Source organism: Botryllus schlosseri, chromosome 16 (assembly GCF_051294905.1).
Source record: "Botryllus schlosseri isolate E-star chromosome 16, Bs_hap1, whole genome shotgun sequence".
Taxonomy (NCBI): Eukaryota; Metazoa; Chordata; class Ascidiacea; order Stolidobranchia; family Styelidae; genus Botryllus; species Botryllus schlosseri.
Window position 1 is genome coordinate 20,244,124 of NC_137251.1, and position 13,591 is coordinate 20,257,714.

Sequence of the window (13,591 nt, forward strand, 5' to 3'; positions counted from 1 at the left end):
TCAAGATGCAATGTTGAAGGCGACAAGTACAAAACAGATACTAGCTGACTCATCGCTAAACAGCGCAGTTTGCGCGCGATCATTCGTTTTCGATTCATTCATTTCGTGCAGGACCGTGACTAGGGCACCCCAAACCGCCCAATTAGAGAGGGCCGAGCTTGAAAAGGCCCAAAACTATTTTGCGAGTGAACATAAATCATAGTGTGTTTTTTTTTTTTTTCAACTTTTTTCGACATTTTTCAGTTTCTTTTCGCGCTTTGCGCGATTTAGTGTCACTAAATGACGTGCTTATAGATGCCCTTTTCCAAGTAATACGCATGGTTTATATAGAGATAGGCTTCTCGGCGTCAGCCATTACCGCGCCACGACGTACGAACACACACACAATGAAGTTTAGGCTAACATGGTACTCCGAAAGTTGAGCCAAAAAATGCGGCAGCGAGAAAACACATTCAGTTATGAATGATCGGAAATTTTCGCCATTGGCGTGATTAAGCTACATAAACTCTATGCTTACACTGAGTAGAATGAATGTGCTCACAAGTACATGTGGAAACATCCACCCAACTTTAGGGTTTGGGGGCGAAGCCCCGGAAGTTTGGCTTATCGCCCTGTGGGGGCCCGAGACCAACGTTTTTAGGGGTGGGCTGACGAAGTAATTTTTCGGCCCGGATTTGCCCTTGACCAGCATAGCTGTTGTAAGGTGATAACTCTTGAAAAGAGGCACCCGAAAAGTCTTCGAGTTTAATAAATATACTGCTACAATGGATGTTGTATTGAAAGCTATATTCAAGTTCTGTACCACGAACCAGCTATTTAAAGTGTTTTCTTGCGGGACGCGTTGTATTCGTAGTTGCCAGAGTAGCCTGCGTCTGGTGGCAGTGGGCAATGAGCAAGTTAGCACGAAAAAGGTGCTTGGTTCTACTCCGAAACGCTTCTTCTCTAGATATTGTAAAAGAAAAGAATATTATTCGTGTCGGTTAAACCCACGACCTTTGTCGCGAAAGACTGTAAACTATAGGGATGGTGTGAACGTGAGGTTAACGTTCGCGTTCTGTGTGTGAACCTCAGAGATTTAGAGGTTCACGTTCACAAACGAGCCTCGGTAGGTTCTGCACTGTGAACCTTTTTCATATATTACAATCTTTCACGTCATTATAATATCTTTGGTTGAAATCCTTTTCATGTCAACTGCGGGCCACTCTATGCATGGCAATGGCAGCATAAGAATCAACACTAAACGAGCATGCATCCTGAAAATCTCAAATATGTTACTTATGGTTTGTTACAAAAGTTTTTTTCGAAATATCCAGCTTGACCCGCAACCACACAACATCAAAAGCAAAACACGCTACATCAGTTGATTTCAGACTGGGGGTGGCGAACTGCTGTCAACTGAAAATTTATTACGCGCTAGGCGTGATTTACCTCCGATTCATAGTTATCGCTCTGTGTGTAGTCATAACCGTCTATGCCAGGGGTCACCAACACGCGGCCCGCGGGCCGCATGCGGCCCGCGAGATCACATTTTGCGGCCCGCGACCTGATTTGGAGAAATTTCGGTATAACGCTTACTAAAGTATTTTGAAATGCTAAAATTGAACATATTGTGTTGGTGTTAAAGATAAGCCATTATACTATTCTCAATACCACTAATTCTCGCTATCTGATACGGTTTCGGCATTGTAATATCATTCCATGGAGGAAGAATTTGCTGATATGAATGGGCATATTGCCTTGACGTGCAATGGCCCACCATTGCCGAGACTGAAACGCTTGAAAAACGATTTCAGGTTTTACAAAAGACCATGCTTTACGAGGAGATAGTTTTCCAGCTATAGTAGGGCTACCGTGTCTAGCTAACCCCAATATCGATTCTTTAATCCAGGGGTGGCCAATCTGCGGCATTAGAAGGAACACTTAATTCAATTAGGATGTGTTGGCGGCCGTCAATATGCAAATTGAACTTGCGAATTAATGAGAGGTTTGAGTGAGTCTTAAAATTTTCTTCGCGCTACCCGCGGTTTAATGCGTGTTAACTTTCGATTTTAATATAGTAGTGTCCTTTGTAATCTGAGTCCCACAGTACAGATGCAAACAGCAGAGGAAAATGATGCATGCGCCCCATAATTAAATACAATTATTAAGCGTGTTCTCCTCATCATGAATGAAATTTTGTCGGGTAGGCCTGCATCTGGGCGAATCAAATAGGCTATATCTCCACTATACCGACAAATCTGATGGGAGGTCAAGAAATAACTGCATGCGACAAAGGGGAGTAATAAGAATTGGCACACCCAAAGATGCAGCACAGCATTAATAACTTCCCTAAGTTTTCCAATACACCCCCTGCATCAACTCTACCGGTGAATCTGATCACATGGGCCGAGAAAGGATAAATATTTGATAATATGTCAAACTATTATGCTAATATTTATTGCCAAAATTCACTAATGAAAATGTAAAATTTTTCGCGCTTGGCGCGACTAGAGAACTAATCCCTATGGCTCTTCACAACATTACTACTCAAGATTTCGGTGCGCATAGTAAACCGATATGAGTAAATAGATTGCTCCGGAGTATACCGCCAATGGACATGGACAATGTAACGTGGGCATTTCGCCCCAGTTAGTTCATTATGCGGCCGCAAGCTACATGTGTAATCGAAATGCGGCCGTGAATAGCAAAAAGGTTGGTCAGTTGTCACCCCTGTTATAGTTGCTACAGAGTGTTGCCAGGTATCGTGCGCATCTCATAGTTCAAAATAGAATGAAATTGATGATCATGATATTTTTGTTGTATTTGTGTTTGTACAATAAAATATTATTTCTTTTGTGGTGACTATGCCCGTCGCCCATGTTAGAGAGCACAGAATTGTACTAACGTCGAAGAGTTATGGAACGTGGTTGTTAAACTGCGTTGTTTATTTGAACATCGATATTGAAGTCTTGCGGCCCGCGGCCTCCAGGAATTTTGAAAAGTGGCCCGCGACCCATTTTGAGTTGGCGACCCCTGGTCTATGCCATAAAACTATCCGTTGGGATTGCTAGCATTCTGGTTGCATTCTGTGATATGACGATAAGGGGGGTGCGAAATTTTTCAGTATCATAAAACGGGGGCGGGGTGTCTAAAAAAGTTTGAGAACCACTGCGCTACATGTTGGTGGTCAGCGAATGATGCTAATTTAACCAATCAATCAAATGTATATAAAGAATGCATCATCGTTGTCTAATGTAAGAAATCTAGCAGCCGTATGGGGTCCGGTCCATCTTTATTTGATATGTTTATTGTATCACAAAACCAAATCGGTGCGATTGGGGTGTTGCCTATACTCCTGTATAACTTGTTAATGGGATATTAACGGTAGCAAGTATAGAAATCCGTTTTACACTCTGCTCAATATTAATGTAGCAATATTCAGACGTGAAATACATAGTCAGGTCTGGCCTAGACCGTTACGGTGTAAGCTTATATTCCATTGCAAGTCCTCGTCGAAGGTGTTGTCAAAGCGACGAGAGATTTGATTTTAAGGGTATATTATATCATTTGATTGCTCCAGTTAATAGCCTACATTTGGTGACGGTTGAAAAGTCAGTATGTACTTCAGCATTGCAGTATAATGTGACCAGAGTTGTCGCTATAGGTATCGTGTACATTAATATATCAATTATCAAGTCACTGAAATGAAGGGTTGGAATTCGCAATATGAGGTCCTCACCATCCCTACTGTAAACCACTCTGGGCGATAGCACGTTTACCTGTATAAGGCAATTTTACCTCAACTCAACAGACTCACTTCCATAAAATCACATGGATGGGATCATGAAGACAATTAATTACGATCAAAACCCTCTAAATGTCAGTCTCTAGCACCATATAATTGCAAAAAAACGGTTGCAAACGGTTGCATTTTGGCTTCATTTCAATTTTGAAAGTTCACCGGTCCGTCAGACGTTTTTATGAAATTTTACCGGTCCGCGAGGTGAAAAAGGTTGAGAACCACTGCTCCAGACAATCTCCTACTTCAACCGCCTTCGTTTTGTGGCGACACAATAGACTAATACGATATAGGCAACTTATATCGTATCAATGCCGCATTCCTTCCAAGCAGTGCTGCACTGCTGATTGAAACTCATTGTGAAACGGCGGGCCGCATTCTTGTGGAAAATTAATTATTATGCCGCGGGCCGGATCCGGCCCGCGGGCCATAGGTTGCCGACCCATATCGTAAGTGGTATTCATGGTATTTGTCGACTACTATATGGTCATTTACACCAGGCCATTTTTCTTGATTTTTATTCAATATAGCTGCCAACATGTACCTAGGGCAGGGCACAATAATTCGAGTACTCGATTATGAACCGAGTTTTGATTTTAATGATTCGAGTCGAGTAGTAAAAGACGATTTTTTCGAGTCCTGAAATTATACGCTCCTCGCCACTGAACGTTAATTTATCAACGAGAATTATAGTTTCGATACTAATCTTCACTATTGAAACCTTGGAACCTTGATTGGTCGTATCGCGGCATACGAAACATATAGTACAAGCTTCGAACGTTACTGGAAATAGCACATTTCCGAAGTCATGATCATCCCACAACATTGTCACCAAGTGCAATATAATCGGTATGGTCGAAGAAATATCGATAATGTGATGGATAACAGGCATTATATTCTTTGTGCTGACATAACAGCTACATATTTGAACTTTACCTTAATACATTGTGCTATGACGTCACAATGAGTGATATTCGATTACACCACTCGACCCGAAGAATAATACGATATTCAGAATCGAATCACTCAGGTACTCGCTTTTGCCCAGCTCTACTTGTAGCACGACGAACGTCTATGCTTTTATAAGACACCCCTTACTGCAGGGGCGGATCGGCCCGCGAAGGGATTTCGTTCGGCCCGTGGACAGTTTTCCGTATCACATGATAATGTGATCCGCGGCCCCAGTCTCCCGAGATTCCCCACTACTTTCTTACATGCATCAAATTTTAGTGACTGTATGATATTATACATATGTATGCGCAGCGAGCAAGGGTGGCGCTTACGCGTCAGTTCGTCGAAGCGAGAAGACTTTCATTATCAGCATTTACGATGTACTCAACCCTAATGTCATTTGTGGTAATCGTGGTGCTTGTCGACTACAATGGTCATTTAAACCACGCCGATATTTCTTATTTTTGATTCCGTAACCGTAGACTTGTAGCACGCCACACTTCTAGCCTTTTGTAAGACACCATGCAGTTACGCCAGGGGTCGCCAACTCAAAACGGGTCGCGGGCCACTTTCAAATTCCGAGGCCGCGGGCCGCATGAATTCAATATCGAGATAAAATAGGCCACACAGTTGAACAACAACGCTATATTTCGTCACCTACTAAACCCTAATGAATTTATATTTGGTAAATTTGGGGTACCGGGCTTATGGAACGCCTTGAAATCCTCATTAAGGTTTGCACAGTGCGTTGATTGATCAGATAGAAGCAGAGGTGGTGCCTGTATGACAATGCTGTTCTCAAATCCACATTGTCTTCGTCATTATTTGTGAAAAATGGCTTTAAAATTACATTGCTGTCGCTAAAATACATTCATTAAATACGATTTATTCCGTGTATATGTGGATAAATGGCGAATAATGTATCAATTCAGCAATCCGGCCCGCCAAGTAATTAATTTTCTTATATCCAGCCCGCCGACTGGAGAAGTTGCCCGTCCCTGCCTTACACGGATGATATGGCGAGGAGGAGCCTAGATAAACCTCAAACACTTACGTAGGAATTCTGGAGTCACCATCGGCCGGACTAAAACCCGCAACCCATTGGTGTTGCAGGTGTGGATCATACCACTATGCTATCTCGACACCCACTATGCTATCTCGACACCCTATCTAAAAGAGATGGTCAGTAGCGAATTACTTCCACGGTTTCGGAATACTCAAGTAGGTATTGTTTAGTTGCGCCACCTACTCAAGTGATTGGTGTTTTTATACACCTACTGCTACTTAACAGCTTTTTACGCAAGACTACTTACTTTCATTTTACACTTTGGATTTGGAAAAGTAAATATTAGTTCCGTCTAGTCTTCACCAATTTTACGACTGAATTCTCACACATAAACGCACGAAATAGACACAGTATCACCGTAACTGAATACATCGTCGTACATATTCAGTGTCAATAGTCATTTTGAGTTAGTAACGAATAAACATCTTGTCACTTCCAAAGATGAATGGCATGAAGCCAGTTCAAGTTTATTGAATATGAAACCACTGTCTACTTGCCTATTAAATTGTGTCTGTTTATCTGCCAAATGTACATACACAATCATGGTAATGGGAGATGAGGTAAGCAGATTTCCAATGATAAGTAATACTTACGGACATTGTCTAAATCCATCGCAAAATTGCTTCGCGACTATACAAGTATCGCCTCCGTCGTTGGTTCCGCAAGGTATGCCCTTTTTATCACATGTATCACCTAAGACAGATGTGCCCGTAAATAAGGAGTTGGTTGGACAATATATATAAGTGGTACTCAATTGGTGGTGAAAGTATCATTTGCGATCTAAGTGACATCCATAATTACGTGGACCAGAAGTGGAAAATAGAAACAAATATTTTCAAATGATTCAACTCTGATTTCAATCGACATGACAGGCTTCCGTTTAGCATGAACTGTGATCTAGCAATACTAACATATACAGGCTGAAGTGCCGACGCCGATAGTGAATGAATATTGTTGATCGCATGAATACTCTTTTCCATATTCGGAATTTGGTGTTTATGTCGGGAATTACTGTTACTAATTGTGACTTTGCCGTTAAGCGGTTATAATGCATCATATGAATAAGCTCGATACTCATGATCGTCGACTGTTGATAGAAATGTGTTAAGTAATAAAAGCACTTTTTCAATTGGTAAACATTGATTAGCGGGCCGCGGATGAGCCTTATGAGCCACGCGTTTGCGATAATTTAATTTTGGAGATTGTTCCACTACACATTTCTGATACGGCGCTGAAGTTCTGTCACGTCCTATCCGAAAATTCGCGACACGATGCCCATAGGATGAGACAAAATCGGCACATAATTATTGAGAAAGAAATTGATTGCGTGTGGAGAGTGGTACTACAAATCTCCATCATAGATGGGCTCGATCTAGCACGGCACCCCAGTAGGTTGAGACGATCAGACATGGGGTGATCACTTCGTGAATGTAATCGATTGCTATTACGATTACTTCTCAATGACGCGATTACGATTACGATTACGATTACAGCAAAATCGGGAAGTAGTCGATTACGATGACATTGGAAAAGTAATCACGATTACTCACGATTACATTTATTTTGTATCTTAGAAGTTACATTGGATGACAATATATGGATTGCGTTGAAAAGGCTTAATGAGATAACAACTTTCTTTAAAAAGATGCAACATTTTTTTGTTACGTCATAAAGTACCAAATGCTCATTTTATGTTGGACGATTTATCGCACCCAACGATTTGCATTCTTGCCATAGGTCCACAACTGCCACACCCCAAATTTCCTAATAGGGTGGGGAGCGAGCTCGAAAGGGACTCAAAAGTATTTCGTATAATAACACAAATTATAGACTATTTTCGAGATATTTAATGAACTTGAAAATTGTCTACGAGCATCGTGATTTAAATGTCTCTAGATATCTTGATTTCGAAATACATAGCCTACGTCTCCTCCTTAAGAAAAAAAAGCATGCATAATTTAAAATTACAGACGTTTAGGTGCGTCTCACACAAATATTTCTTTTAGTCTGCTACGTTTTGGCCACAACAATATCTGTTGATTATATAAAATACCGGAGGTCACGAGTTAACATCATACCCTAAAGTCATTATTACAACATACCAGATGGTATAAATATGAATTACGTGCTCCCAGCTCTTCAGGTAAATCGGACCATCGAGGGCTGAGAGAGAATTAAAAAATGAATCGTAATATAATGCTATTACCAATATTATTGACGGAATTAAATCTTCAACTTGAAAATTAGCTACCCTATGGGTGCCCAAGACCAACGTTTGAAGTGGGAGCGATTTGATGTTCTTGTCCAGATTCTATATACAAGCCACGGTAACATGGAATATAAGCCGATGGCTATGACGGCAGGTCCAAATGTTGGGTAAAGAATTGTGAAATAACGATTTGCGCCCGTTTCAAGCAGGATCATATGAGAATAAGAGAAAGTGAACATAAAATTATGTTTTCAACTTAATACAGATAATGTAATGCAAGCGGCCATTTCGAGAAACGGCTCGGCTATGATATACATCAGCAGCTGTTGATTTTTATTGCTTAGTCGTGGAAACCGTAATGTTTTAATTGACGAGTTGGCCACAAAATTTCAAACCTTTGTCCGGTGTACGTTCGTACTACATAGGCCTACTGTTCGTCAAGCAGCAACGGTCAAACTGCGTTTAACTAAGCATAACAAAACATCATTACAAAAGTTACTATAATAAACTAGGCAGAGTGGTGATCCTGCTGCTGATCCTTATATACAGCACGGTGATTGTTCTTACAATCACACTACTGTACAATATACATCCAATATCTTTATTCACTATCACGATAGCTGGATACCATTTACGTAATGACGAGCAAAGCTAATTGGCCACCTCTGACGTAATAATGAGCATTGGCATTTGAAAATCTGACATTTGTGCTATCACTAACTGGTATAATCCCTATTCCTTGTTCACCAATGTTCAGTTTATGTCATATAGTCTAGTGCAAATAAAAAGTAATCGTTCTTTCACAAAGAAATCGATTAAATATGGGAAGTAGTCGATTACGATTACTTCGTAATTTTCTCGAATGTAATCGATTACGATTACGATTACTTGAAAATGCTGTAATCGTCGTAATCGATTACGATTACTAATCGCGGTTATCCCATGTCTGGAGACGATGTATCGATTGATACTCACCTATTTCTTTTGTGACTGCTATGATAGTTGAGATCAATAAAACTGCAAACAATTTCATCGCGATGATATATCACTGTAGTCTACCGCTGGAAATTACATCGCTACAAAATATTTATGCACATTCAGTCATCTGTGATAGAAAAAGTCATTTAATTTAAACTACTGAACACTCGATAGTGGCAGCAATAAAGGACCGTCAAAACAAAACTGTATCTACAAAAAATACACACATTACTATTCATTCAACGTTATTCCGCAAGCCTTGTCTGAAGCAAAGAAAAGTCCCAACCTATTATCGTGTTATTTCTATTTTTGCCATAAATAATGTAACATAGTCCAGGTAAGCCATAGTTCCTTACAGGTTGTGGTTTTGGATAAAATTGTCTATGAATCGCTGGAATGCTGCGACACCATTTGTTATACCAAATGGCAATCGACAAAGTTGGTATAGATTACCGTCAGCTTCGAAAGCTGTTAAACGACGGTCGGACGAGCAAAGCGACACCTTATACTAGGCGGATTTTAGGTCGATGGTGCTATACTGCTATATACCATTCATTTTGCGACTTCATTCTCAGTATGTTCGATTTTAGGTAGCGGACACAGATTCAAGGCGTATATATAATAATAGTTCGAGAATAGTCGATCACTAAGCGCTTTTTATGGCGTTCATCGTTCGTCACCACAACCTGAGCCCGCCACGGAGAGACCGACTTCTCTATCACATCTTCTTCCAGCAATCTTGACAATTCTTCGCAGATGAATTTGGCGTCATCGGAGCAATATTTTCGTGATTTCACAGCGATAGGATCGACATTTCTATCAACGAAGTGGAATATCTTGGGTGTCTCCGTAATCTTAGCGGCAGCGATGGAACCGTGAGAATCAGCGATGATCGAGTCCGTCCGAGGCCCGTTGAAATAGAAAATTACGTTTTGCGGGGTTTTCAGAAACTCAGATCCTAAGATCACATACGCGCACAAGTTGTTTACGACTCCGAAACGCGTTTCGCGGTATTTCTGATCCTGTATTGTGAATGACGAAGTAACTTGCCCTGATAGTCTTGAGGCGGAATTCTTCGATGCCAGAGTAATAGTGGATTACGGTCCGTACAGAGGGAGTGCGAGCGAATTAGCAAAAAGACAGTCCCATAAAGCCTTCGAAAGTCCCCGAGTCGACCAGCCCCTCTATAGTCAATCCTGTTATATTGATAATGATAGCCGAGTATTGGAGTGATCTCGATAGCCTACTCCAATCCACAGGGAAGCGAGATCCGCCACTTCGGCGGAATTAAACGTTACTGCAGACGCTCCTCCGGCGACTAGAGATGCCGAATGAGACGCTTCATCAGAGTCAAGCGGTGGCACAGCAATCTTATGATTTTAAGTGCCACTCTTGCATACGTTACCAAAATGGCCTTTATATCCCCATTTATAGCACTCGGCGTATGGTGGCGACTGCAACTTCGCCGGTTCCCTCGGTCGTTATTTTGATTCGATCACTATTTGTCGTTCATCCAGATTCCATAGCACTCACGGCGGCAGCTACGGGCATCGATATGGGCTCGCAGGAAGACGAAAATTGCTGATCTCGCTCGAGAGATTTGGCTATCTTAACCGATTTGTCTAATGTCATATCACCGTGCTCCAGTAATCGAAGACGAATCGTAGGCGAACGTAAGTTAGCAATCAAGGCGTCGCGAACTGCTTTCTTCTAATGCTCGTCGGCAGCGGATATGCAATCTTTAGCGAGAGTGAGCAATTTTAGCGAAAACGCTGAGGTGTCTGGAGTAGATCAAGCTCTTCCTTTTCTCGTAGAGTTTGCATGGCGTCTCAAGAGCGGATTCATACGTAGCGAGGTGTTCTACAAGAGCAAACTCATCCGGCGAACTGTATCCGTACAAAATAGCCAATTTATCTATAGTCATTTCAGCTGGGGACAGAATACGATCGATTTGGAGCCGTTGAGTTTGAAGCGGAAGCCTGCGCGGCAACTAACAATTTTCTCTACGTCTTCTTCCAATGATTTAATATTTTCTGCGAGTCAGCCGAACTGGGCATCACTTCCAAAACTGGGACACGTATGTACATTTCTTAAGCGAACGCCATGTTGAGACGAACATTTATGTTAATAAAATTGTTGTACCCTTTCATAGAACTGAATACGGTCGGTTCCTGGGCATTTATTTACATGAAACTAGGATAGTGTATCTGAATACAACACGGCGATTAAACAGAGTTAACGCAGGTTCAGTGAACAGAAACGATGCCGCACCCAACTAGTACAGAATGAACTTAATAGTCACGACGAAAAGGTAATTAGAAAGCAATCAGGATAAACACCATCTAGTGGTCAAAAGGTACTGAATCACCACAATACACGTAATATAATCTTCTGCATCCATTTGCCGTTGACGTATCTTCTCACGCAGAGAGAAAAAGAGAAAAAATATAATCGATTGAAATCGGAACACACATTCCTCGCACCTGACAAACCATCAAGGCTGACGGCAAATCCGAACATCAAAAGAATCCAAGTCTTGAGCGACATTTTCAATATCAGCTGCCGCGACCTTGCGTATCTTATAGTGAACTGAATAAGATAGGTGGTGGTGGGCGGCAACTTTCCATCAATTGCATTACGCGTGCAATGATGATATGCTCTGTTCCACTGACTGTGATATCGAGGAAGTCTGCTCATCCAAATCGTGCATGAAATACGTCGAATCGTGTTTGTCAGGAAGCTCTCTCTCTCTATGAAACATCAGTTCCGATGTTTTGACACAATAAGGAAACGTTGACTTTCGAACAAACTGGAATTTTAGCGACATGGAATTTTACCGACCACCTCGGAACGGACAACAACCATGTCGAGTATTGGCGTTGGTGCGGTAGTATACGAATCAATCACTCGGCACTATGCATCCCCCAGGGTAAAGATTCATTGTTGATTACCCTACCCTTGCATAAAAAGCGCCAAGTTTATTGGCGGATATCATACTGCTGGATTGATTAAAATGTCGATCATCGCGTTCATCAGGATTCTACAACCCAGGAGTAGGGAAACCGCGGATGTTCGCGACGAATAAAGTTGGATTTTTAATCCCATGCTTCAGCAAAACGAAACAAACTGTACAAGACACTGCATAAAATTCCTACGCAGAAATATTTCCGATAATTATCGTGACTGTTGTGTCCTAAGTAATGGCTTTACTAAACAATCAGACAATCAAGCAAGAATGTACACGCTATAGCAGAGCCATATATCTAGGCCTATCAATATTCTCTAGTCCGTTTCCCTGCTGTACCGCACTGATTACACGCGACTTTCTTTTCGTGATGATGATACTTCTCCCTATCGCAGTTTCTTTTATGACTATTTGCGTGTTGTATCTCCAAGTTTTCCGTCATATATGCTCCAGACTGAATGTACAAAATCGGTGCATGAAGGGGACTCTGGAATTGAATTTGTTATCCATGATGGTGTAGGCTACGCCAGGGGTTCTCAACATCCCGTGTATTTCGGGCCGCATTTCAACATCAAAATGTTCTGCGGGCCACACAACATTGCGAAGTAATTGATAGTTACTATAAAATTGTCTGTGCTTACCAGTCGTCTATATGGACGTTTAATACAAGTGTTTATGCATTCCAGAGCATTAATGCGCAGCAAGTTTGCAGTTCCTTTTATCTGATTGCTTATGTTATTTTCCAGTGGCGTAGTTAATCAAGCCGGCGTTCTCTTAAAATATGCTTATTACTAGTAGCAACTTCATGGAGCGTGCGCTGCATGCATTGCCAAGCAGGTCAGATTATAATTTCATTTCGGCGAAATGTCATCAGAAGACTCCGCCATTAAAAGATTTTGCTAGGATGTGATTTGATTCTACACTACAACATTTCTGATTTCCCGGCGCAAGACTCATGAGCATCCCGAGTTTTCAACCGAGCACTCTAATTGGTCTTTTCCTAAATCGCAAACAAACAATAAAAATATTACTTGTTGTGCTGTTGCGTTATCATCTTCAGAATATCAAACACAGTATAAATGATGTTTTCGTGTAGGACGCTTTTGATTTGAATCGCACCAAGCTTTAAGGAATTTTTACTCAGTCGTTGCATAATAGGTATTGACCAACATCGCTTAATCGGTGTGGACCGTTTCTATAAATACAAATTATATTGGTGTAACAGAAAACAATTTACTGTAACAGAAAACAATTTTCACTTGCTTGAATTATGAAACCAATGTGTGAGTCTTTCTTCAATATTTTCTTTGTGTCAGATATATTGACAATTACCCCGTTGGAATGGTTGAGCATTACCATATCAAGCTTTCGTCTACAAATTAAGATTACAACCAGTCTACAAATCTGTAACTGCATTTTTAACCATCCAAGTGGTAACCGATATTCGATATCGTCTTCATTTAACGAGTGGTGAACGTACCAAATCAGTAACGAACAGTTCCGAAATACTCCGTTTGTCTTATAATTTCTGTAATCATGATAATCGATATACATTTGTTTCGAATTCGCACCAACCGGTTTTTCTATGACATGATGAATTTTGAAAAAGTTATGCTTAGAAGATTGGTTTGCATATCGCGAAAC

The 13,591-nt window shown here is 41.1% G+C and overlaps 1 protein-coding gene across 2 annotated transcripts in view; it reads right to left on the minus strand.

Annotated features, from left to right (window-relative positions):
• Positions 1 to 9,057, minus strand: part of LOC145459362 (uncharacterized) — a 40,613-nt gene extending 31,556 nt beyond the window's left edge. For both annotated transcript variants that reach the window (XM_080338015.1, XM_080338014.1), the window contains exons 1-2: positions 8,980 to 9,057; positions 6,389 to 6,488 (exon numbers count right to left, since the gene is read on the minus strand). In XM_080338015.1, the coding sequence (XP_080194141.1) occupies positions 6,389 to 6,488; positions 8,980 to 9,037 (158 nt within the window). In that variant the 5' untranslated portion in view covers positions 9,038 to 9,057. The remainder of the gene's footprint in view (positions 1 to 6,388; positions 6,489 to 8,979) is intronic.
• Positions 9,058 to 13,591: the final 4,534 nt, after the last annotated feature.